This window comes from Moschus berezovskii, chromosome 5 (genome assembly GCF_049115385.1).
Source record: "Moschus berezovskii isolate FMDL1 chromosome 5, NW_MosBer_1.0, whole genome shotgun sequence".
NCBI lineage: Eukaryota > Metazoa > Chordata > Mammalia > Artiodactyla > Moschidae > Moschus > Moschus berezovskii.
The window spans coordinates 126,770,028-126,794,835 of record NC_142464.1 but is presented as its reverse complement, the minus strand read 5'-3'; the positions used below and the strand labels follow the sequence as shown (position 1 = coordinate 126,794,835).

General features: G+C 59.5%; 3 protein-coding genes across 9 annotated transcripts in view; 1 reads left to right on the top strand and 2 right to left on the bottom strand.

Moving 5' to 3' along the window:
* The window catches only part of PDE6B (phosphodiesterase 6B), a 28,980-nt gene extending 25,425 nt beyond the window's left edge, over window positions 1-3,555 (top strand). For both annotated transcript variants that reach the window (XM_055434679.2, XM_088836116.1), the window contains 4 exons: window positions 68-142; window positions 1,391-1,474; window positions 2,578-2,725; window positions 3,494-3,555. In XM_055434679.2, the coding sequence (XP_055290654.2) occupies window positions 68-142; window positions 1,391-1,474; window positions 2,578-2,725; window positions 3,494-3,555 (369 nt within the window). The remainder of the gene's footprint in view (window positions 1-67; window positions 143-1,390; window positions 1,475-2,577; window positions 2,726-3,493) is intronic.
* Window positions 3,556-5,490: 1,935 nt separating this feature from the next.
* ATP5ME (ATP synthase membrane subunit e) lies at window positions 5,491-7,245 on the bottom strand. The gene is made up of 4 exons (XM_055434712.2): window positions 7,124-7,245; window positions 6,516-6,570; window positions 6,033-6,131; window positions 5,491-5,569 (listed from the first exon to the last, which is right to left on the bottom strand). The coding sequence occupies exons 1-4, from the start codon at window positions 7,157-7,159 to the stop codon at window positions 5,544-5,546; spliced, it is 216 nt and encodes a 71-aa protein (XP_055290687.2). The 5' UTR covers window positions 7,160-7,245; the 3' UTR covers window positions 5,491-5,543.
* Window positions 7,246-9,686: 2,441 nt separating this feature from the next.
* On the bottom strand, window positions 9,687-19,281 carry SLC49A3 (solute carrier family 49 member 3). Of its 6 annotated transcripts, none has more exons than XM_055434704.2 (10): window positions 18,919-19,279; window positions 16,050-16,208; window positions 15,654-15,867; window positions 15,431-15,507; window positions 12,894-13,031; window positions 12,655-12,771; window positions 11,900-12,052; window positions 11,485-11,642; window positions 11,216-11,325; window positions 9,687-10,743 (listed from the first exon to the last, which is right to left on the bottom strand). In XM_055434704.2, exons 1-10 carry the CDS (start codon window positions 19,054-19,056, stop codon window positions 10,562-10,564), a joined length of 1,446 nt encoding a protein of 481 aa, XP_055290679.2. In that variant the 5' UTR covers window positions 19,057-19,279; the 3' UTR covers window positions 9,687-10,561. The 6 variants fall into 6 exon arrangements, with proteins under 6 accessions (XP_055290679.2, XP_088692768.1, XP_055290677.2 ...); XM_088836642.1 differs by lacking the exon at window positions 18,919-19,279 and adding an exon at window positions 16,727-16,924; XM_055434702.2 differs by having other exon boundaries at window positions 10,600-11,325; window positions 18,919-19,281.
* Between the last annotated feature and the right edge of the window lie 5,527 nt (window positions 19,282-24,808).

The following is a 24,808-nucleotide window of genomic DNA, read 5'->3' as shown; positions in this document are numbered from 1 at the left end:
GCAGGGTCTCAGGACAGCACTGGCCACGCGCTGAGTCCACCAGTGCTTGCCTTGTGCGCGCTTTCAGGTCGCCCTGCTGGTGGCAGCTGAGTTCTGGGAACAAGGGGACTTGGAGAGGACGGTTCTAGATCAGCAGCCCATTGTGAGTGTCGCTTCCAGTATCCTCCACACCTGTCCCGGTTCTTGGGAGCCTCAGGCCTGGTTGGGTGCAGACCGGGGACCCCCGGGGGTTCTGGAATCCTGGGGCCTAACTCTCACTTTGTGGGGTCACGTGGCATGAGCCTGGATCTGGGTAAAGCTGTGATACCCCGCAGAGGTGGAACGCTGTTGCCGAAGCCGCAGAGCCAGGCTGCGGCTCCTGGCCGAAAGCCACCGTGGGCCCAGGCATCTCTGCGCTGAGCCCCTGTGTGGCTGCGAGCTGCTCCAGGAAGGCTCAGGGTGGGGCAGGCCTGGCCCATGGGGAGAGTGCTGGGCGGGAGATTGGTGGCCGGAGTCCAGGGCTCACCTGGACGTGGCTGTGGCCGTGGAGGGAGTAGCCGAGGTGGGGCGTGTGCAGCAGGGCTGGGGTGGTGTGCAGAGCAGGACCACCCACTGCTGGAAGGACACGGGGCCCGCAGCCACCAGGCCTCACAGGAGTGGGCGTGAGTGGGGAGGCGGAGCTCCCTCTGCCCACAGGCCCACAGGGTGCCAGGGTCTTTGGGCCGGCAATGTGGGGGTCAGAGATCTGTTGCTAGACCGAACTGGCAGCTGTGTGGGGACAAGGACACGCGCACTGCCCAACAATGAGCAGAAGAAACGGAGGGAGGTTTGGCCTCACAGGCCAACTCCAGCCTCTGAAGAGCTCTCTGAGCACAGGGCTGTGAAGGCCCGGGGCCAGGTGCAGACTGCAGGAAGGGTGCCCTGACCAACCCCGCATCTTGGCAGGAGGACAGGCAGCCTGTCTGTCTCCCCGGGCTAGGCTGCTAGGGTCCTGCATGACTCACTCCAGCACGCTGAGCTCCAGACAGTGGGCAGCTGCGAGGAAGAGACTGCCAGGAGGCAGCTCAGGGGGGCAGTCCAGAGGCTGGACACTAAATCAGCTCCTTCAGAGTATCTGGGCTTTGCCCCTTAGGAGTTGTGGACCAGGTCTCAGGTCAGGACCATGGATAGCTCTTGGGGGAGCCGGAGGAACTTGGCTAAAAGCTCCGCACCGGGGCTGGCGTGGCAGGGGCCCAGCGCCACCTAGGGCAGCTCCCCAGAACGACGTAGTGTCTTGGAGGGGAGTGGGGGGTCCCGGGTTTCCCTTCCAAGGTGAGCCCCTGCATGGACAGGTTCATCAGGCGGGGGTGGGGCTGAGTCCTGTGATTCAGGGAGGTGTCAGGGGCCTTACAGCGTCCCCGCTCCTCTTAAGCCAATGATGGACCGGAACAAGGCGGCCGAGCTCCCCAAGCTGCAGGTCGGCTTCATCGACTTCGTGTGCACTTTCGTGTACAAGGTGAGCAGGGCAGCCCAGGGCCTGGCTGGGTTTGCGGGGCAGGGGTGAGGTGGGGACTGCTGTGGGGCTCCTCCCCGCTCAAATCTGCACTTAAAATCGTCAGTCTCACCTCAAGGGGGTCCCCTCTCTGTCAGTCCCTCAGAAGGATCATGAAATTTCCCACCCCAGTCTCTCCCTCCCAGAGCGTCCTCCTGCACACCCCAATGTCACACCCCAAACATCCCTTCTCGAACCTCATCTAAAGGTACCCCCATGCAGGGCCTGCACAGTGTTGTCAAGGCACCGACTTCAGGGTATGTGCAATGCATCCATTCAGGGTCTGAGCCCTGGGAAGATGGGGTTGGTCCAGACCCCAGCTGGGTGTGCCCGGCCCCGCAAACACCTGGGCAGAGCCGGGGGCAGTGGGATGTGAGCCAAGGACCTGGGGCAGGTGCTGGACCTCGGCTCTGGGGACTGACCAAGGGGTGGGGGCAGAGCCCTCCCAAAGGTCAGCTGCCACCACTGTTTGCTGCAGTCTCGGGGGCAGACCCCATACTCCAAGAAGGGCATTGGGTTCTGACCACCTTGTCCCACTCCCCACCTCAGCCCCCGAGGCCTTGTGCTTCCCTTCACTGAAGCAGCCGCTCCCTTTTCTGCCTCCACCAGGGGGCTGGGGTCTGTGAGTGCTAGGAGGAAGGCGGGACCAAGACACACATGCTGGGCCTCAGGCTTTCGCCTACGTGGCCCACCAGGCACCCGCCTCCCGCGCCTTCCCCGCCTCCATCTACCCTCACAGCCTCTGTGTCCACACGTGCTCATGTGTGAGCACGTGCCCTGTGTGACACGCGCTGTATGTAGGAGGGTGAAGGAGCCCCAGGACCCGCACGTCTGCCCACCCTTCGCAGCCCCCTTGCGAGAGAATGTCCTTTCAGCTTGGATGTTTTCTACTCTGTTCTTCAGGACCTCACCCCGCAACTCCTGTTCCAACTTCAAGGACACAAACCACAAGGCCTCCTCCCTTTTTAGGTCTTTGCTGGGGATGTGGCATCTCTAGGTGCCCCACCTCCGGCCCAGCCCGCCCAGGAGCCTCTGGGCACATGGTCTGACTGCTGTCCCCTTTGCAGGAGTTCTCCCGCTTCCACGAGGAGATCCTGCCCATGTTCGACCGGCTGCAGAACAACAGGAAGGAGTGGAAGGCCTTGGCCGACGAGCACGAAGCCAAGGTGAAGGCCCTGGAGGACCAGAAGGAAGCGGCAACCACAGCCAAGAAAGGTCTGGGCTCCACTCCAGCCGCCACCAAGGCCATGCGGCCCGGCCCTGGCCTGCAGGGGGCGGCTGTGAGGCGACACTCGTCTGGACAGGGCAGGCTTCGGGCGGCCCTGTGGCCAGTGTGCCAGGCTCTGGACTGCAGAGACGGCCACCCCTCCAGAGGGAGGCCCATCCCCTGCTAACAGGCTGCCTGACTCAGTGCGGCTGACGAGCCCGGTCTGACTCGGGGTCCGGGTCAGGGATTCTGGAGGGAAGTCACCTTTATAAAGCGGAGGAAAGCCACCTCAGCGCCTCTGTTCCCATCATCAATCAGCAGTTCCCTCTTAAGTAGCTCATAAACTCTATCTACGCTCCCACGCCAGCCTCACAGCTGAATCAGCAGACCCATGGAACCCAAGAGGCAAGCTAGGGGTCACCTCGCATGGTGTTCCCGTCCTGGGTGCAGAGCTTGTCCACCTCCCCGCCCCACCCCCAGCGCTGTGGGAGCACAGCGCCACTGTCACCAGCCGGTGCCCCCAAATCAGAATCCTCGAGCCTTGCTTATGCCCTGCGGCTGTCATCACCATTCTCTGAAACGTCCGCAGAGGAGAGAACCAACAGAAACCAGCCAGCTGCGAGGCCACTGCTGGAGCGTCACCAGGAACTAAATGAGGATCGGCCGGGCTAATTGGCTTAGGCACACCAGCCCCTGCCCTGCCCTTACCCCCGCAGGGCGCCTGGAGGCGCTGGGCCTCCCGTGGTCCCCGCTCACTGTCTTCTCTTCTCTTGCAGCGGGCTCAGAAATCTGCAACGGCGGCCCGGCACCGCGGTCTTCCACCTGCTGCATTCTCTGAGGCAGTCGGCAGGCCCCCTGCCCCATCCCCCACCCCCACCCCCACCCCGGGACTCCACCTCTAACCACTGGTACAAGAGGTTAGGGAGCCTGAGAAAGTGACTGAAGACCATTTGGATACTTTGAACTTTTTTAAGGTTTGTGTTTTTATGAACTAAAGCCAACGATGAATGATCTGAACAGTGTAGCCTATCTTACCCTCATCCGACTTTTGGATACATATCATACCAAGAGATCTTCAAAAAGGGTCTGTGAGTTGTGTGTCTGAAAGCACTGGGTGAATATATTCACAACTGCACATGTATTTATGTGTATACAGGTGGAGAAATGGATACATAGACGCCAATTCCCATCTGGTTTAGGAACAAACACGTGAATAGAAATTTAGAATAAAATCAAAAGAAAACATTCTGCTCTTTTTTATGTGGCGGAAGACATTCATTTGTGACCAACCAGAAATCCTGCCAGAAAGGTCCAGGCTGTGAGACCAGTGATCAGAGCTGAGTGATCTGTGCAGAAACAATCTGTTAATAAACGCTGCCCGGAGAGCTGCTCTGAACCTTGCTGAGGGATCCGCACCTGTGGCCTGCCCGAGTCCTCCTGCATCCCTGAGGTTTCCTTCATGGAAGCAACTACACGCCTCCAAGGACCAAATGGTTCTGAGCCGGGAAGAAAAGCCGTCAGACCCAGATAGAAAACATGACTCACACTTGAAATGGGTGCTAAATATCTGATAAAGGACTTTAACTTGTAATGTTAGCTTCAAAGCAATTGTTTCCAGACACTGGAAATTCCTCTTGGCTATAGCCACGGCCAGTGCTGCAAAGTCACTTGGGTTAAGGCTGGTTCAGATGCCACGTTCTCCCACCGCTCCCGGAAGCAGCGGGCAGGGGAAGCACGGGCCCCACACAACCTTCAGCTCACAGTGACACCTGGGGACAAAAGTGGGTGACTGGTGTCCCCCACCCAGTTCCCAGGTGGACCCAATGCCAGCCACCCACCAACCTCAGGATCTCCTAGGGGGTGTGCACTCCAGCCTCACCTTTACTGAAAACAGGGAAAACAAATGAACTGGGACTCGAAGCCTAGGAAGTCCACTCCAGGCACAAAGCTGGAATAGCAACTTTTGACACCAGGCCTCATACGCGCATATTATATATATAACATTTGTGGGCTTTCCAGGTGGCGTCAGTGGTAAAGAACTCTCCTGCCAATGCAGAAGATGTAAGAGACAAGGGTTCATCCCCTGGGTCGGTAAGATCCTTTGGGGGAGGGCAGAGCAACCCACTCTGGTGTTCTTTTCCTGGAGAATCCCATGGACAGAGGAGCCTGGCAGGCTACAGTCCACGGGGTCGCACAGAGTTGGACACGACTGAAGCAAGTTAGCATGTTTGCACTGGGCTTGAAGAGGCGCAGCCAGCAGGGGCAGAGTCTGCTGTCTGCTCAGGCACAAAGGCCGAAGCCCACTGAAGAGCTAGCTGCACCCCAGCCAAGTCCTCAGGAGGCCAAATCCCCTACCTGGGGTCAAGAGGAGAATGTGCAAAAGGAGAAAAGAAATCCAAGTTCTACCTCTAAGGGCATCAGAACACCCCCACCCCTCCCACTTGGCAAAGCCTGCCCCCTTTCCTGCCTGTCCAAGGGTCTAAGCCAGGGCTGAGCGGAGAAGCTCAGCAGCACCCATGATGCTTGAGCAAGCTACGCCTCTGTTGCAAACTGCATCCTTAGGGGCTCGCATCCTCACTCCCACCCCCCAGCCCCCAGAGCAAGCGATGAAGTTTCTCTGTGTTCCACCCTGTTTATGCACCAATCACTGAAGCACTGATTAGTTTTTCTGGATTCCTCTCCATTCACACTACACATAATCTGAGAAAGCTGGCATACAACTGAGTCAGTCAAGAAACCAAACTACTGGGGACAATAAAGGAAAGTCAGAGACTCACAGAGCACAGAAAACTTTATTCATCCACACTGCTCTGGAGAAGAGCAGGCTCACTTCAATATGGTATCCTCTTGGGCTGCAAAGTTAGAAGAAAAACACACCATTACACAGGCGCGCCGCCCAAAAGGGCCACCTTAGATTTTGGGGGTTAAACCATCCAGCATCTCATCTCATGGAGCCTGGCTACGGTCTGTTTCCACTCTGTCCCCAGCCTTCCTTGACCTGCGGGTCCTCACTGGGACCTGCGCCTGCAGTCAGGGAGGGTGGAGCCTAGCTCTGGTTGCGTGGCCTCTAAGGGTGAGACAGTCCACCTCTAAGGCCCAGGGGCCCAGCCTCACTAAAGACAGGTTAGCACCCGTGCCCCACAACAGCTTTCCTTCCCCACCCCACCCCACCCCGCACAGGATGGCCCAGGGGCCAGTGAAAACGGAGAAAGCGGTCTTTCCTCTCCACTTGGTGCTCCGTATGAAGCAGCAGTTGTTTCTGAAAACCCAACGCGGGGCAGGGGACAAATCTAGGAGAGCCAGCCGCATGAGCACCTTCCGCCAGCTCCCGCTCGATGCGCTTCTGCTCATCCCGCTTCTTCTTCTCCTCGGCTGCGAGCCTCCTCTCTTCTTCTGCCCGAGGTTTCAGGTAATCTGTCAAAGGGAAGGCGGAGGTATCCAGTGAACGTTTTCACTGAAGCTCTAAAAGGAATTCAGTTCCCAGGCAAAGCCATCCTCAGGTACACCGAGTGCCAGGGGCGCCGGATTCCCATTCTCCTTTACCTGGATGTAGGTAAAGGCCTGATACCCGCCTTCTAACGGAGAGCCAGACCCGGAGAGCAGCTACAGGACGCCCGCGGCCACCCCCGGCACCCAGCCGCCCGGCACTCAGTCCTCTGTGCTGCAAGGGGCTGCCCCGCCAACCTCCAACAGGCCGCGCGCGCGGGTCCGGCCCTCTCGGGTCTCAGGTCAAGGGCCTCCCGCGCCGCCCCTCTCCTGCCCCGGCCGGGGGGGCCCCAGACGCCCGCGGGCACTCACTGTAGCGCTTGGCGCCGTAGGCCATGCCGAGGAACAGGGCGGAGTAACGGCCGAGCTGTGGGGAAAAGCGGTCAGGGGCGGCAGGGGGGACCGCGCCTGGGGGTCTCAGCCCACAGGGTCGGGATCCGGGGCGCTGAGAGGTGAGGGGGGTGGGGGTCGCACCCGCGGCGTCGGGGCCGGATGGGGGTCTCAGCCCACAGTGTCGGGGTCAGGGCGGGGGTCCGGGATGCGCAGGGGGTGGGGGGAGCGGGGGTCGCACAAGCGGCGTCGGGACCCGATGGGGGTCGCAGTCCACAGGGTCGGGGTCAGGGCGGGGGTCCGCGGCGCTGAGAGGTGAGGGAGCGGGGGTCGCACCCCGGCGTCGGGGCCCGATGGGGGTCGCAGCCCACAGGGTCGGGGTCAGGGCGGGGGTCCGCGGCACTGAGAGGTGAGGGAGCGGGGGTCGCACCCCGGCGTCGGGGCCCGATGGCGGGTCGCAGCCTCCGGGCCAGGGCGGGGGGCGCTGAGAGTCGGGGGCGCCGGGCCGGGGCCCCGAGCCCCGCCGAGGCGCTCAAGCGCTTTGCCCACGCAGAGCCGATCAGAGGCGGCGGCTGCGGAACCTGGTTCACCTTGATAAGCGGAGAGACCTGCACCGGCGGAGCCATCTTGTCCGTGACCCTCGCCCCGGAAGCACAATTTGGACCGAAGGGGACGCCCCAAAGCCCTGAACACGGCGGAGACGCAGACGCAGACGCGCGGCCGGGCGTGCGCATGCGCCACCCGCAGCGCGGGGACGCCGAGTGCCGACCCCTGGCGGCCGGAGGGCGAACGGCCCGCGCGCCCGCCGGGTGACGTCACCAGGCGCGGCGCGCGGCGGGCTCCGCATGCGCAGTGGCCCGGCTGCGAGTTCGCGTTCCCCGCGGCGGGCGGGACCCTCCTGTCGCCGGACGTTTTCTAACCAGGTTGAGCTCAAATCGAGGCCCGCACCCCTCGGGTACAAATATTTGAAAAGTGTGAGACCACGGTACAAAGTGCGAAACCGAGCGCCCTCGCTCCTGCCTGTCCCGCTCCGCCCGTGGCTCCTGTGCGGCCGCAGCCACACCCAGGCCTGTCCGGGCCGCGGTGCCCCCGGCCCAGCCCCGGCGACGGCCCGGGAAGGGGCTCGAGGCCTGGGCAGGGAATCCCGCGTCCGGGCACAAAGTGTAGCCTGAGCGCAAGCTGGCTCCCGGCGGAGGGGGTGGCCGTGTCCGGCCCTCTGGACTCACAGGCCAGGTCAGCCGTGTGGCCCCTTCCTGGGGCGGCATGGCCGTGGGTGCCCCTCCGCCCACCACCAGCCTCATTCCCAGCCCCCGGGCAGAGCTAGGGTTTCCCCACCCCGCGGAGTCTCCCTGGCAGAAAGGGGCTCGGGTCCTCCCGAGAAGGCCGGTCTAGCAGAGCCTGGGCCCTCGGTCTCCCGACTCCAGCCCTCAGGACCTTGCAGCCCCAAGTTTCAATGTCCACGTCAGAGAGGCCCTCACCCTCATTTCTGCTGCCTTCTTCCGGGGAGGCAGGGGTCGCGCTGATGGGGTATTCTGTCCACCAGCTCTTTGGTCATCTTAGGGAAGACACAGCTGACCCAGCCCAGGTGTGCAGAGAGGCTGCCCAGAGGTGGGTAGTGATGGCCAGTCTCCCAACTGAACCTGCTGTGCTTGCACACAGTTCCCATGGCAACAGGGATTGGGGACACCTGGAGAATGATGGAGGGGGGCAGCCCCGCGGCGCCTGTACCAACCACAAGGCCACCAGGGCCGCTGATACTCCTGCCCTGTGACCCCCCCAACCCCCATTCCTGCAACAGGCGAGATCAGAATCAAGGATGACTAGCTGGATGCCCCGTTCAAGGAGGCCTCAGGGCCCATCAACTTCACCATGTTCCTGAACGTGTTTGGGGAGAAGCTGAGTGGTGAATACCAGGCCAGCTTCAGGTCTGCCAGCACTCTGTGTGCACGCACTTGACTCCTAACGTCTGCACATCTCACATAAAACCCAGACTTGCAGACCTCTTGAAAATCTCCAGGACCTGGCATTCCGGGACCCACATCTGGGGGCCCTGTTGGCCCCCAGCCAAGGCCCATCTCTCCTCCACCGGCTGGTGGGGGCCTCTGTCCCTCACTGAGAAATCACCCACCTCTGGGCCTGGCAGGACCAAGGGGACTCCAACAACAGTACCCTGGGGTGGGAGCTGAGGCCGTCAAGTGCTTGGAGTGGGAAGGCCACCTAGAGCATCGAGAGGGCAAGGACGTGGAGCCCTGTGTGGCGAGGGGCGGGACTAGCGCCTGAGACACCCAAGGCGCGAGGCCTCGTGTTGGCCGGCACAGACCCCGAGCAGACTGTCCTCAGCGCACTGAAGGTGCTGGACCCCAGTGGCAAGGGCAGTGCCGACACAGACTAGTGAGCGTGACCGTGGGCACCTGGGCACCACCAGGACGGGAGGAAGCCAGGCCCACCCATAGCCTCCACCCCACCTGCCCCAGCTTCCAGATCTTGATCAGCCTGCCTGGGATCCTGAGCCCCTCAGGGTAACCCAGGGCAGGATCAGCCACACCCGCATGGGCCAGCGGTCACTGCCACTCAGACTGTCACTGGGCTTTTAGTCCCTCTGGGGCTACTTCAGCCTCAGGAACAGGACTATTCAGTGTGCCACGCTGTTGCCCCAAGGATGTGGGGGTCAGGGATGGCTCCCTGTGGTCCCCCCTAGTGCCCAGGACTCACCCAGGGCCAGGCTCCCAAGAGGTACCTGCCATTTGAGCAGGTGTGATTGAAGGGGGCAGACCTGCCCCCATGAGGACCCATCACAGGGCTCCCCTGGGGCCACCCCTCCAGTTCAGGGCCAGTGCCTTTCCCAGAACAGCCTAATTTGGCCCCTCCCTGCTCTCCTCAGCAGCAGGCGGCAGCTTTTGTCCTAGGCCGACAACATGACTGCTGAAGAGGTATGGCCCCTGGCACCCTACATCCTTCCCCAAGGCCCTCTGTGAGGCCCAAGCATGACCCTCGGGGCTCCGGGGGGATGTGCATCAGCCCCTAGAAGCTGCAGCATTGGGAGGGTGGGACGCCCAGTGTCCAGGAAGGGGGACGCCAGCCCTGTCCCCACCCCTTGCCCTGCAGGGCCTCCCCCAGCTTCCTTCCCCCCATGCTCAGAAACAAGACAGAGCCTGGAGTCCAGTTCCTGTAATTCACCTGCTGGCTGCAGCCTTGGGGATCCTCCCACTTGCTCCACCCAGCCTGGGCCTGACACCACCCACCAAACCCGCAGGTCAACCAGCTGTTCCTGGGCTACAGGGTGCTGAGCCACGTGCTCGCCCATGGGAAGAGGAGTGAGAGATACCCCACCCCACGGGGCTGTGGCCAGTTGAATAAATGTGAACCCACAAAGCTTCCTGCCCACAAAGAGTGGGCAGAACCCACAAACAGTGTCTCTGTTGGGCAGAGGCGGCGTCCTGGGGGTGGGAGTGTCCATGGGTTGGAGAAGGTCTGGGGTGGGGGTAACCCCCTGGAGCAGAAGGGTCTTCAGGGAGCAGCAGCATCTGCCTGGGGTCCACTCTTTGTCTCCTGCTCATCTGTGCTGGCACCAGGCTGGAGGACTGGTCGTTCAGTGGTCAGCAGAGGTGGAACACAGGTGGCTCTGGTACGGGCTTCTTCAAGGAAGGCATTCCTCACCCCTGTCCACTCCACACTTAGCCACGCTGGGGCCCTCGGAATCCCAGACCCACTCGGTTCCCCCTCACCCTGGGCCTGGTCTGGCCACTGGGGTGCCCCTGGCCAGTGACCTCTTGTCTGCACAGCAGCAGCTCTTCTTGCTGCGGCCACAGCCTCAGTCGTGACAGGTCAAGCCAGCGGGCCCACAGCCCATGTCCCTGCCTCCCCTGCACACCCCAGGTCCTCTGTTTCTCAAGCCAGCTGCTCTCCAGCCTCTGGCCCTCTGCAGGGCCCCTGAGACGTCTTGGAGGGCTCCCAGGAGGAAGGCGGCAGGGCCAGGAGCACCCGCCCCAGGAAGGGGCTGCTGGGAGCCAGGGTGCTGCGGCAGAGCCTCAGGGCGTGGCTGCCAGGCAGGGCGCGTGGTGCAGGGCTGCTGCAGTTGCTGGGCATGCATCCTCCTGAACGGAGGGGCCGGCGTCAGCCTCAGCCTGCAGGCGCCGGTACGGGGTGTGGAAGAAGAGCACCAGGAGACAGCTGAAGAGGACGCACAGGCTGGCCATCAGCAGCACGGGCACTGGGGAGACATGGCCCAGCTCTGCCTGGTGCCCCAAGCGCCTGGGCCCTCACCCAGGGGCAGCGGACCCCAGAGCAACCTCGTGCACAGATCCCTGCCCAGCCCCAAGAGGCAGGTTCGCAGGCCCAGGGGCCGTGAGCCCCCAGGCCGCCCCACCAGGTCTGAGGCCGTGGGCGTGCAGCATGACCCCACTCTTGTCTCTTTCTGTGCGTCTCCTACTCTGTCTCCTGTCTCTGGTCTCATGTCAAAACCGCTCACACGTGGGGTCACAGGTGGGCTCCCATGAGAGCTGCTCCTGCCAGGCTGCGCTCCAGGTTCTGCCTGCTGCCCTCAGGTCCACCCCAACCCACCTCGCCCCCGCAGTGGGCACTCTGCACCCGCCCGCCAGGACAGCGGAGGTTGCCAAGAAAAAGGCCGGTGGAAGGGAGACTCCAGGGCTGGGTGGGGTGAACCTCCTGGCCGGTGCCCTCACCCTTCCAGTCCAGCGGGCCCTGGCCATCCCGGCAGGTGGAGACAGATGGCTCCGCGTGGCGCACGGTCAGGGCGGTCAGCAGTACCATGAGGAGGACGCCCTCGGCCTGCCTGCACAGCCACGAAGCCCTCAGCCCCACCCCGGTGCTGCCCCCGGCACCCCGAGGGCAGCACACAGTTGGCACTCGGGCCGCCCGCGGTGCGTCCTGGGGGAGGGGGCAAGGGGAGGGTCCCTGGGTCCCCAGGAAAGCCGTGGGAACGGGCACTCACCCCAGCACGAAGACCAGGCCCGCGGCGGCGCCCTCACCCACGGGGAAGGAGCACTCGACCGCCAGCTCCATGGCGACGGGCGCCACCGAGAAGCCGAAGAAGCCCAGCAGCGAGCAGATGGCGGCCAGCGCGACAGTCTGTCCCTGCAGCTGGGACACCTGAGCAGCGAGCCGCACAGACTGGCAAGGCGGGACTCAGAAGTGCCCCAGCCTGGACTCCGGGCCCTGCCGGGGGCGGGGCACTGCCAGGGCTGGAGGGGCCATGGTGCCCACACCACTCCAGGGACACCCCGGCGGGGGCGCCTGGGTCTGAGTGGGTCTGGGTGTCTGTTGTGGCCAACCTGCCAGCTGCCCCTCCCCTGGGGCACCCCACTCTCACCCTCTGCAAGGTGGTCTCAGCTCAAGAGGACTCTTACCACAGCAAAGGCCACGCAGGCCAGAGACGTCAGGCAGAGGCCGATCTTGATGGCCTCAGTGAAGTGCTTGGTCCTGTCCACGTACAGGCCCAGAGCCACTGCCCCCAAGACTCCAAACGCGATGAAGAGAGCCCCGCAGAGGCCCGCAAATTCCTGGAGGGTAGGGGGCACCTTGTCCATCACCTGACCCCAGGAGACGGCACGCATCCTCAGTATGTACGCCAGCACCAGGGAGCCGACGACGGGGTCACCGAGCAGCGCCCGGGGCCCAAGCAGGGCGGCGTGGAAGGTTCGGGGGCGGGAGGTGTCCTCCCTGGGTGTGCTCCTTGTCTCACCTTCACCTAGGAACTGGACGGGTCCTAGAGAAAGGGCCTGGCTTCCACAGACACCCTCGGTACCTGTCATTTCTGAGAAACTGGGAACACTCAGGGACTGAACCCCACACCCAGTGCTGAAGCCAGACCACAGCAGGCACAGCAGAGATGCTGCGAGTCCAATGCCAGAAGGACCCACTGGCCTGGCGGAGGGCCGAGGGAGCAGGTGGGCTCTGCCAGCACCCCAGACCACGGCTGGCACCCACTGTCTGCAGACAGACTCATAGAGCATCTCAGGAGCACCCTAACAGGAGGTCACCCCGTCCAGGTGTGGGGAGAGCACTTGGGAAGCTTGTGGGCCACTCCACAGCCACCAGAAGGTCAACAGGCCCCCAAGGCTGTGTCCGGGCAGGGGGCCCCCAGGTTGGGGCCAGCACTCACGCTGGAGTAGCCATTCACGCAGAGGATCTGCTCCAGAAGGGCCGAGAAGCTGGAGAAGATGCCAATGCCACCCCCGAAGCACACAGCCAGGACGATGTAGGCCTTGTTCCTTGCGAGCTAAAGCGGAGGGGTGGCTGGGTCCAGAGCTTCAGCAGCACAGGTAGGGGCTCCAGGGGCGGCCTGCCCCTCCCCCTCCGCGCCCCCCGACCCCCGGGGCCCACAGCATGCGCGGCACTGACCAGCTTCAGCCCGGCTAGGAACGACAGCGAGGTGGACTGGGCAGCCCCCACAGAGGGCGGGGTGGGGGGCACACTCTCCCAGAGACATGCAGTAGCCAGCAGGAAGGCGAGGCCGGCAGGGAGAATGTAGGTGCCTAGCTGTGAGGAGGGTATGCATGACTGCACTCACACAGGTCCCCGTGGACGCACACACACGCACACGGGCGTCAATGCACTCACACAGGTCCCCGTGGACGCACACACACACACACGGGCGTTGAGTGCACTCACACAGGTCCCCGGTGGATGCACGCACCCGCACACGGGTGTCAATGCACTCACACAGGTCCCCGTGGACGCACACACACGCACACGGGCATCAATGCACTCACACAGGTCCCCGTGGATGCACGCACCCGCACACGGGCGTTGAGTGCACTCACACAGGTCCCCGGTGGATGCACACACCCGCACACGGGCGTCAATGCACTCACACAGGTCCCCGTGGACGCACACACACGCACACGGGCGTCAATGCACTCACACAGGTCCCCATGGATGCACGCACCCGCACACGGGCGTTGAGTGCACTCACACAGGTCCCCGGTGGATGCACGCACCCGCACACGGGCGTCAATGCACTCACACAGGTCCCCGTGGACGCACACACACGCACACGGGCGTCAATGCACTCACACAGGTCCCCGTGGACGCACACACACGCACACGGGCGTCAATGCACTCACACTGGTCCCCGTGGACGCATGCACACGCACACGGGCGTCAATGCACTCACACAGGTCCCCGTGGACGCACACACACGCACACGGGCATCAATGCACGTGCACAGGTCCCCGTGGACGCACACACACGCACATGGGCGTCAATGCACTCACACAGGTCCCCGTGGATGCACACACACGCTCACGGGTGTTGAGTGCACTCACACAGGTCCCCGTGGACGCACACACACGCACACGGGCATCAATGCACTCACACAGGTCCCCATGGACGCACACACCCGCACACGGGCGTCAATGCACTCACACAGGTCCCCGTGGATGCACGCACACGCACACGGGCGTCAATGCACTCACACAGGTCCCCGTGGACGCACACACCCGCACACGGGCGTCAATGTACTCACACAGGTCCCCGTGGACGCACGCACACGCACACGGGCGTCAATGCACTCACACAGGTCCCCGTGGACGCACACACCCGCACACGGACGTCAATGCACTCACACAGGTCCCCGTTGATGCACGCACACGCACACGGGCGTCAATGCACTCACACAGGTCCCCGTGGACGCACACACCCGCACACGGGTGTCAATGCACTCACACAGGTCCCCGTGGACGCACGCACACGCACACGGGCGTCAATGCACTCACACAGGTCCCCGTGGACGCACACACACGCACACGGGCGTCAATGCACTCACACAGGTCCCCGTGGACGCACGCACACGCACACGGGCGTCAATGCACTCACACAGGTCCCCGTGGACGCACACACACGCACACGGGCGTCAATGCACTCACACAGGTCCCCGTTGATGCACGCACACGCACACGGGCGTCAATGCACTCACACAGGTCCCCGTGGACGCACACACACGCACACGGGTGCCTCAGGCCTGCTCCCCAGGCTCCAGACGAGCCGCTGCCTCCTCACCGCCTGCCCCCCCTGTCATTACAGGTGGACGCCAGCAAGCCCAGGGCCCGTTCGGGGCCTCCTCTACTTTGCTGCATTCAGATGCCTGGCTTTGAAAATTTCACCCAAGGGTGACCATCTCTGGGAGCTCTATCCAACTGTCACCTGGACCCCCTCTCCCACCTCTGTGAGTGACCCCAACCCTCACCCAGCTAGAAGGCCCTCAGTGCGCCCCACTCCCCAGACGCATCAAAGCCCAGGCTCTCTCCCTGCACACCCTGGGCACGTGTTTCGTTCCCGGAGCCGTTCTGGAACAGATGGAATCACTGCCCCTTCAGATCCCCCCAGGGTGTCCATCACATCAAGCCAACCGCCTGCCACCTGGATTGATGCTTCCCCCCGCCATCCCCTTGCTTGGCAGCCGCACCTCTCAGTCTCAACCTCAGTGCCTTTCTCTCTGGTCCCTCATCCTCCTCCCTGCCACCCCCACAGCGCCTCATCCTGCTGCAGCCAGCCTCTCGCTGCCCTGCTGCTCTCTCTCCTCCAAGGAAAACACCCAGCATCCCAGCGCCTGGGGTTGTGCCTGACGATCGGAAGGTGCCCAGTACTTGCAACGGAGGAAGCCCCACGTACATGCGGTGCACTCACCCGTGTCCACAGAAGGCGCAAGTGCACACTCACACGGACAGTGCGGGGCACGAGCCCACCACTCCCGCACACGTGCACACACGCACATGCACACACACACTAGCACACACAGCACACACACATGCACACAGCCCACACACATGCATGCACACACAGCCCGCCCACATGCACGCACACACGCACGCTCACGCACACACAGACACTCAAGCACAGCCACACACCACACACCAAACACAGAGGCGCACACGCACCATCAAAGGGATGTCCTTCTCCGTCTTCACCAGGATGGGAGACAGCAGGTTGGCCGCCAGAATACCCAGGGGATTTGCTAGATGGACAGGGACATGTGTCAGCTCAGGAAGGCAGGCTGGGCCCCCATACACGGAGGAGCCCTTGCCCCCCAGAGCGGGGAGCGCACTGAGGCGCCCGGCCACACACTAAGCCAGAGGGGACGCCGGCCTCACTGAGACTCACACATAGTGCCGATCATGTTGGCTGTGGCTCGCTGGTGCTCAGGGAACCACAAGGTGGCCAGCTTGGCTGGAGAGAAGATGACCAGGGTCTGGGCCAGGGCGCAGAGGCTCTGCCCACCCAGGAGGAAGACAAACGGGTCCTGGGTGCCAATGGCCATGCAGGGCATGGAGCGGATCACGCTCCCCGAGAAGTTCAGGAACGCGCCGAGGGTGGTCTGCAAGGGTGGGGTCAGAAGAGCCGCCCAGAAGCTGGGACATCCCCCAGCGCCCCAGCCTCCACTCGCCACCCAGTGGCTCTGCCTGAGGACTCGGATCTCAGGAGGAGGGAGTGGCCCTCGATCCCACGCTCAGGGACCCGCCTGTCCCAGAGCAGGCCCTGGTGTGCAGTCTGACTCACCGCCCAGCGGAGTCCAACGGAGTCCAGAACCCAGATGGCCACCACACCGGACGGGATAGACACCACGAGGTAGACCAGTGATAGCCAGTTGATCTGCTCGGTGGAGAGGAGGAAGTGCTGGGCGATCGTGTCAGCCACAGGCGCGAAGCTGAGCCACAGCTGCGAGACACAGGCTGGCATCAGCCCAGGGCGGGCACCGCAGACGCTGCGGCTGCCAGCTGCCTGGGCACGGCCGGCTGGTCTGAGGGAGAGAAAGGGTCCTGGGGTCCCGTCAGGGCTGGGGTTTTCACTTGGTCATGCCACAGGGGAGGCACCAGCTGGGGGCTCAGACAGCATGTCGGAGCAGAGGACCGGAACCATCCTCGCAGACACGGTCCCAGGGCAGACAGAGGTGGACAACCTGGCTGGACCCTGCAGAACAGCGAGGCCCCCAGGACTGACCCTCCGAGGAGAAGGCCTGGGGCTGATAGCAGAAGAGAGATGGCCACTATGCCAGGGTGGGGGGCACTGAGACTGCGGCTGGCCAAGGCTGGAGCGCCAGGGGCTGGGAGAGGGCCCCCCGGCCCCGTCACGCGGATGTGTATTTGCCCGGACGGGACAGGCCGAGGCGCGCACTGTGGGGGCCGCTCCGTGGACATGTGGCGCCCGCGGAGGACACCCAGGTGCCCCGGGCTTACTGCAGGAGGGAGCGGGGAGGCGTCCTGGTTTGGTCCAGAGATGCAGGTGCCACAAAGCAAAGCCCGCGGACTCCACCTCTGAGAGGACACCGCAGGGCGGAAGCTCACCCGGGCCTCACACCCTGCCCCCACGGCGTAGGCCGCAGGACCCAGCCCTCCTAACCCGAACAGAGCTCTGACCACAGAGCCCCACATGACAGCGACCTTGGGCAACAGTTGCCTTCCCTTTTCTCAGGACAGAGCTTCTAGGTTCAGGAAGAGCTTGGTGCGGGCCACCAGCTTCCTGCCCAGCTGATCCAGCGGCGAGAAAGCCTGGCTCTGGCTGCCACGCCTTCTGAGCACAGCCCACCTTCGCCAGCTTCGCACCTCAGTCCTCCCCAGAACCTGTGGCCAGTGGGGCAGAGACAGGTCTGAAACGCACACAGCAACGTGGGGGCAACTGTGTGCCCAGGGCGTGGACTTCCTCCATGTGTCCCAGCCTGCCGGGAGGCCCTGTGCGTCCTTTGAGAACGTGGGGGGCTGTCCCCCACGCTGGCCCTCACCCAGACCACCCCAGGGCCACTGAGGCCTCATTGCAAGCGCCACCCACGTGCCCTTCACGCCTCCCAGCCCGCCTGGGACCGAGGGCCCTGCGCGTCTGGCCGCAGGAGGAGTAAGCGAGGGTGCACCTCTTGACCTGAGCTACCTGCCGCGACCCCGTGGGGACCGTGACAAGTCCTGGTGTGATTTCTGTCTGCTCCATGACGACTTGTGGACGAGACAAGTGCGGGGGCACAGCCTCAGCCTCCAACATCCACCCCCAGACACTGAAGCAGCTGGAGGGGGCTGAGAGAGACCCCCACTCTGATTCTCAAACCACTGCACCCAAACCCAGTCCTGGCTTCACAGTGTTCAGACGCAGGCCGGCAACTGCTGTAGAGAAAAATGTCTCTGAAGTCCCAGGCTGGGCGTGCCACTTGTCCCAGCACAGGGCTGGCCAGCAAGGGGAGGAGGAAAGAGGTCCCAAAAAGTTTGCAATGACGTCCAAGAGGGGTTGTCACCCAAGAACCTCTCCAAGGTGGTACCTTCCAGGGCTGCCCTCACCTGCTCAGCCCCTCCTCGTCAGGGTCTCTGCATCTGACCTCCCTCCACCACTCGGGGCCTCCCTGAGCTTCGGGCTCCACTGCCCCCCGCCCCCACTGCTTTGCATTTCATGATTGTGGCCACCCCTCGCTGCCCAACTCCCTGACGTCCGGTGTGAGGCTGAACGGTGTTCTTTCAGGCAGCCTACGGGAGGAGATCCGGGGGCCCCGTAGCTCTGCAGCCTGACCGCTTGCCAGGTAGCCACTAGCCTCAGGTTGGGAAGAACATGCAGTCCAGGGCACTCTGGATGGCACGGCCCGGGGCTGGAGGAGCAGAGAAAGGTCTGCTGGCTGAGCTGTGGTGCGTGCTAGGCCAGCAGAGGGCCTGGGCCCTCAAGAGGCGAGTCTTGGGGAGCAGCAGGTTGGGAAAGTTGGGGCCCCGGAACCAGCAGACCTGGTTCTCACAGGGGCTTCTCTGGTCTCGGGCTGTAATGATGAGCACTGTCCCTGCCAGCAGTGGGGTCGGTTCTAGAACAGCTGAAGGGTCACTGCCGACCCCAGGCTGGGTGGCTGTGAAGAAAGGGACTGAGTGGGCAGGCAAGAAAGGCCTCTGGTGAAGGACCTTGGAAGTGAGCCAGACACCCCAGGGAGGGTGGCCAGGGTCCAGGGAAGAGAGGCGGGTAGGGGGGTCAGAGCGGGTGCCCAGGCTGCGGTGGGTGCGCGCTTGGCAGAGAGGGGAGACCGCGGGAGGAGCCCTCCGTGGCTGTGGACAGTGACTTATGGAGGCAGGAGAGGGCTCCTGTCGAAACCACCGCGGATCTCAGGGCCTGGGCTCAGGCCCCGCGAGGACAGACAGGAGACCCGCTCTCCCTGCGCAGCCTCGGCCAAGGAAGGGGCTCTCCGCCCCCGGCCCGCGCTGAGGTCGCGGGCGGCCCTCCCCGGCCGGTTCCGCCGGCGCGAAACGGGAGGGCTGCGTCCCGGGACTGGCCGAGCGAGTTCTCAGCGGCCGATTCTCCAACGGGTCGCGGCGCCCGGCGCGCACCGGACGTCGACGGGCCGGGCTCGGCAAGGTCCCGGCCTGTCCCGCAGGCCTGCCCTGCCCCGCCCGCCAGGCCCCGGCCCAGCCCCTACCGTGGCGTTAGAGCAGCTGAGCAGGCTGATCACCAGCAGGAAGACCCACCGGCGGGCGTAGGCGCGGTAGCCCCCCAGCGCGCTCCGGGCCGAGGTCGCCGCTGCGGCCTCCGGCCAGTCCCCTGCCGGCCCCGCCATTGCCGCCGCACCCCGGCCGCCGACTTTTGGAGCCGCGCTGATGGGCCCGGACCGCCCTCGGAGGTGGGGTCGGGTCAGAACCCGCCCCACAGGCAGGGGTTACCGCTAGTCAGGCTGAAAGGGGACCAAAATGCCCTCGCAGGGCCTCTGTGAGGTCCCTGCGATGGATGCGCTCAGGCACGTGGGTCAGGAGCGGCTCCGGAAAGTCACTGCCTCGCAGAAAGGCCGCATTTCCTGAAAGGGGTTGTGGAAAGAACCCTTCCGCCACCGCCACCCACCAATTTCCTGACGTCCAAATAAGTAACAGCTGGAGGCTGGAGGCCAACCTGGAGGAGAAGGCTGGAGTCAGTTTGCAAAGCGCCTCCAATCAGTGCTCTAGACTCCACTCGAGTCAGCCCTGCAGAGAAGCAGCACTGAGGGAGGACGGGCAGAGATGATGCCGGCAGAGGGGGAGGGGGAGACTAGCCTGTCCTCCTACCCAGGGACAGGGCTGTGCCAGAGCACGGGACCGTGGCCAAGGAGGAGCCGGTGACCTCCCCCTACCTGGGAGTCTGCAGTTCGCAACTGAGAAAGCAGGAGACGTAGATTTCTGTGGGCTTGAACACAGCGATCCCAAGGGAACATTTCAAGCATAGATGGACAGATAAAGGACAAAAACGGTAAGAACCTAGTGGATGCAGAGAAGTGGCAAATATACACAGAAGAACTATTTAAAAAGTCTTAATGATCTGTATATACATGATGGTATGATTACTCACTTAAGAGCCAGACATCCTGGAGTGTGAAGTCGAGTGGGCCTTAGGAAGCATTACTATGAACAAAGCTATTGGAGGTGATGGAATTCCAGCTGAGCTACTTCAAATCCTAAAAGATGATGCTGTTAAAGTGCTGCACTAAGTATGCCAGCAAATTTGGAAAACTCAGCAGTGGCCACAGGACTGGAAGAGGTTAGTTTTCATTCCATCTCAAAGAAAGGCAATGCCAAAGAATGTGGACAGTACTGAACAATTGCACTCATTTCACATGCTAACAAGGTAATGCTCAAAATCCTTCAAGATGGGTTTCAACAGTATGTGAACCGTGAACTTCCAGATGTTCAAGCTGGATTTAGAAAAGGTAGAAACCAGAGATCGAATTGCCAGCATCTGTTGGATCATAAAAAAGCAAGAGTTCCAGAAAAACGTCTATTTCTGCTTCATTGAATGCACTAAAGCCTTTGACTGTGGGGGTCAAACTGTGGAAAAACAAACTAGAAAATTCTTAAAGAGATGGGAATACCACACCACTTTACTGCCGTCTGAGAAACATGTATTCAGGTCAAGAAGCAACAGTTAGAACTGGACATGGAACAACTGATTGTTCAAAATTGAGAAAGGACTATGTCACGGCTGTATATTGTCACCCTGCTTATTTAACTTATATGCAGAGTACATCATGAGGAACGCTGGGCTGGAAGAAGCACAAGCTGGAATCAAGATTGCTGGGAGAAATATCAATAACCTCAGATACGCAGATGACCCCACCTTAATGGCAGAAACTGAAGAGCTAAAGAGCCTCTTGATGAAGGTGAAAGAGGAGCGTGAAAAAGCTGGCTTAACACTCAACCTTCAAGAAACTAAGATTATGGCATCCAGTCCCATTACTTCATGGCAAATAGTTGGTGAAACAATGGAAACAGTGACAGATTTTATTTTCTTGGACTCCAAAAATCACTATAGATGGTGACTGCTATGAAATTTAAAGACAACTGCTCCTTGGAAGAAAAATTATGACCAACCTAGACAGCAGATTATAAAGCAGAGACATCACTTTGCTGACAAATGTCAAGGGTATGGTTTTTCCAGTAGTCATGTATGGATGTGAGAGTTGGACCATGAAGAAGGCTGAGTGCTGAAAAATTGAAGCTTTCGAACTGTGGTGTTGGAGGAGACTCTTGAGAGTCCCTGGGACTGCAAGGAGATAAAGCAAGTCAATCTTAAACGAAATCAGCCCTGAATATTCATTGGAAGGACTGGTGCTGAAGCTGAAGTGCCAATACTTTGGCCACCTGATGCGAAGAGCCAACTCATTTGAAAAGACCCTGATGCTGGGAAAGATTGGAGGCAGGAAGAGAAGGGGACAACAGAGAATGAGATGGCTGGATGGCATCACCGACTCGATGGACATGAGTTTGAGCGAACTCCAGGAGTTGGTGATGGACAGCGAGGCCTAGCGTGCTGTGATTCATGGCGTCGCAAAGAGTCGGACACGACTGAGCGACTGAACTGAACTGAAGGCCGGAAGGAGAGAAGGACCACATCCTCTCTCTCACAGGAGCTCTCCTGTGGGCGGGCAGTCTCCTGTCCAGCTTCCTTCCTCCCCTGAGGGCCACACCTCACCCAACTCCCTGCAGTCCTCCTCCTGAGGCCCCTGCAGGCAGGAGGCTGGCTTGCGCTCTCCCTCCTCCTCCTCTCGACCCCCTGCTCTGACGCAGAGCTCTCCTCCCTCTCCTGAGGGCCCTGGTGGAGTACGCAGCACAGAACCATCGATCACTTTTACGTACATCAACTTTAAACATGCGGAAACCAAAATTAAAGACACGTGCTTTACAGTTACATCAGTTCAATTTAGTTGTCCGATCGTGTCCAACTCTTTGTGACCCCATGGACTGCAGCACACCAGGCCTCCCGATCCATCACCAACTCCCAGAGTTTACTCAAACTCATGTCCATTGAGTCCATGATGCCATCCCACCATCTCATCCTCTGTCGTCCCCTTCTCCTCCTGCCCTCAATCTTTCCCAGCATCAGGGTCTTTTCCAATGAATCAGCTCTTTGAATCAGATGGCCAAATTATTGGATTTCGGCTTCAACATCAGTCCTTCCAATGAACACCCAGGACTGATCACCTTTAGGATGGGCTAGTTGGATCTCCTTGCAGTCCAAGGGACCATCAAGATCTCCTCCAACACCAGAGTTCAAAAGCTTCAATTTTTCGGCACTCAGCCTTCTTCATGGTCTGACTCTCACATCCATACATGACTACTGGAAAAACCATAGCCTTGACTAGGTGGACCTTTGTTGGCAAAGTAATGTCTCTGCTTTTTAATATGCTATCTAGGTTGGTCATAACTTGCCTTCCCAGGAGTGTCTTTTAATTTCATGGCTGCAGTCACCATCTGCAGTGATTTTGGAGCCCCCCAAAATAAAGTCAGCCACTGTTTCCACTGTTTGCCCAGATATTTGCCATGAAGTGATAGGACTGGATGCCATGATCTTAGTTTTCTGAATGTTGAGCTTTAAGCCAACTTTTTCACTCTCCTCTTTTACTTTCATCAAGAGGCTTTTGAGTTCTTCTTCACTTTCTGCCATAAGGGTGGTGTCATCTGCCTGCCTATCTGAGGTTATTGATATTTCCTCCCAGCAATCTTGATTCCAGCTTGTGCTTCATCCAGCCCAGCTTTTCTCATGATGTACCCTGCATATAAGTTAAATAAGGAGGGTGACAGTATACAGCCTTGATGTACTCCTTTTCCTATTTGGAACCAGTCTGTTGTTCCATGTCCAGTTCTAACTGCTGCTTCCTGACCTGCAAACAGATTTCTCAAGAGGTGGGTCAGGTGGTCTGGTATTCCCATCTCTTTCAGAATTTTCCACAGTTTATTGTGATCCACATAGTCAAAGGCTTTGGCATAGTCAATAAAGCAGAAATAGATGTTTTTCTGGAACTCTCTTTTTTGATGACCCAGTGAATGTTGGCAATTTGATCTCTGGTTCCTCTGCCTTTTCTTTTTTTTTTTTTTTTTTTACTTTTCCTCTGCCTTTTCTAAAACCAGCTTGAACATCTGGAAGTTCACAGTTCATGTATTGCTGAAGCCTGGCTTGGAGAATTTTGAGCATTACTTTGCCAGTGTGTGAGATGAGTGCAATTGGGTAGTTTGAGCATTTTTTGGCATTGCCTTTCTTTGGGATTGGAATGAAAACTGACCTTTTCCAGTCTCGTGGCCACTGCTGAGTTTTCCATATTTGCTGGCACATTGAGTGCAGCTCTTTCACAGCATCATCTTTTAGGAATTGAAATACTTCAACTGGAATTCCATCACCTCCACTAGCTTTGTTCATAGTGATGCTTCCTAATGCCCACTTGACTTCATATTCCAGGATGTCTGGTTCTAGGTGAGCAATCACACAATCATGGTTATCTTGGTCATGAAGATCTTTTTTGTACAGTTCTTCTGTGTGTTCTTGCCACCTCTTCTTAATATCTTCTGCTTCTGTTAGGTCCACACCATTTCTGTCCTTTATTGAGCCCACCTTTGCATGAAATGTTCCCTTGGCGTTTCTAATTTTCTTGAAGAGATCTCTAGTCTTTCTCATTTTATCATTTTCCTCTATTTCTTTGCATTGATCACTGAGGAAGGCTTATCTCTCCTTGCTATTCTTTGGAACTCTGCATTCAAATGGGAATATCTTTCCTTTTCTCCTTTGCTTTTCCTTTCTCTTCTTTTCACAGCAAGGCCTCCTCAGACAGCCATTTTGCTTTTTTCCATTTCTTTTACTTGGGGATGGTCTTGATCCCTGCCTCCTGTACAATGTCATGAACCATACGTCCATAGTTTATCAGGCACTCTATCAGATCTAGCCCCTTAAATCTATTTCTCACTTCTACTGTATAATCATAAAGGATTTGATTTAGGTCATACCTGAATGGTCTAGTGGTTTTCCCAACTTTCTTCAATTTAAGTCTGAATTTGGCAATAAGGAGTTCATGATCTGAGCCACAGTCAACTCCTGGTCTTGTTATTGCTGACTGATTAGAGCTTCTCCATCTTTGGCTGCAAAGGATATAATCAATCTGATTTCGGTGTCGACCATCTGGTGATGTCCACGTGTAGAGTCTTCTCCTGTGTTGTTGGAATAGGATGTTTGCTATGACCAGTGAGTTCTGTTGGCAAAACTCTGTTAGCCTTTGCCCTGCTTCATTCTGTACTCCAAGGCCAAATTTGCCTGTTACTCCAGGTGTTTCTTGACTTCCTACTTTTGCATTCCAGTCCCCTATAATGAAAAGGACATCTTTTTGGGGTATTAGTTCTAGAAGGTCTTGTAGGTCATTGTAAACCGTTCAACTTCAGCTCTTCAGCGTTACTGGTCGGGACATAGACTTGGATTACCATGATAGTGAATGGTTTGCCTTGGAACCGAACAGAGATAATCCTGTCATTTATGAGACTGCATCCAAATACTGCATTTCAGACTCTTTTGTTGACCATGATGGCTACTCCATTTCTCTAAGGGATTCCTGCCCACAGTAGTGTATGTAATGGTCATCTGAGTTAAATTCACCCATTCCAGTCCATCTTAGTTCACTGATTCCTAGAATGTCGACGTTCACTCTTGCCATCTCCTGTTTGACCACTTCCAATTTCCCTTGATTCATGGACCTAACATTCCAGGTTCCTATGCAATATTGCTCTTTACAGCATCGGACCTTGCTTCTATCACCGGTCACATCCACAGCTGGGTGTTGTTTTTGCTTTGGCTCCATCCCTTCATTCTTTCTGGAGTTACTTCTCCAGTAGCATATTGACACCTACTGACCTGGGGAGTTCATCTTTCAGTGTCCTATCTTTTTGCCTTTTCATGCTGTTCATGGGGTTCTCAAGGCAAGAATATTGAAGTGTTTGCCATTCCCTTTTCCAGTGGACCACGTTTTGTCAGACCTCTCCATGACCCATCTGTCTGGGTGGCTCTACACAGCACGGCTCAGTTTCATT

Excerpts from the sequence above, each read along its gene's own strand:
- ATP5ME (XM_055434712.2), bottom strand. The coding sequence starts at position 7,159 with ATGGCTCCGCCGGTGCAGGTCTCTCCGCTTATCAAG. Across the intron at positions 6,571-7,123 it reads AGGTCTCTCCGCTTATCAAG|CTCGGCCGTTACTCCGCCCT; the intron begins GTGAACCAGGTT and ends TTTTCCCCACAG. Across the intron at positions 6,132-6,515 it reads CTACGGCGCCAAGCGCTACA|ATTACCTGAAACCTCGGGCA; the intron begins GTGAGTGCCCGC and ends TCCCTTTGACAG.
- SLC49A3 (XM_088836641.1), bottom strand. The coding sequence starts at position 16,921 with ATGTGGGGCTCTGTGGTCAGAGCTCTGTTCGGGTTAGGAGGGCTGGGT. Across the intron at positions 12,772-12,893 it reads TCCTAGCCGGGCTGAAGCTG|CTCGCAAGGAACAAGGCCTA; the intron begins GTCAGTGCCGCG and ends CCTCCGCTTTAG. Across the intron at positions 12,053-12,654 it reads GCGTGAATGGCTACTCCAGC|GAATTTGCGGGCCTCTGCGG; the intron begins GTGAGTGCTGGC and ends CCTACCCTCCAG.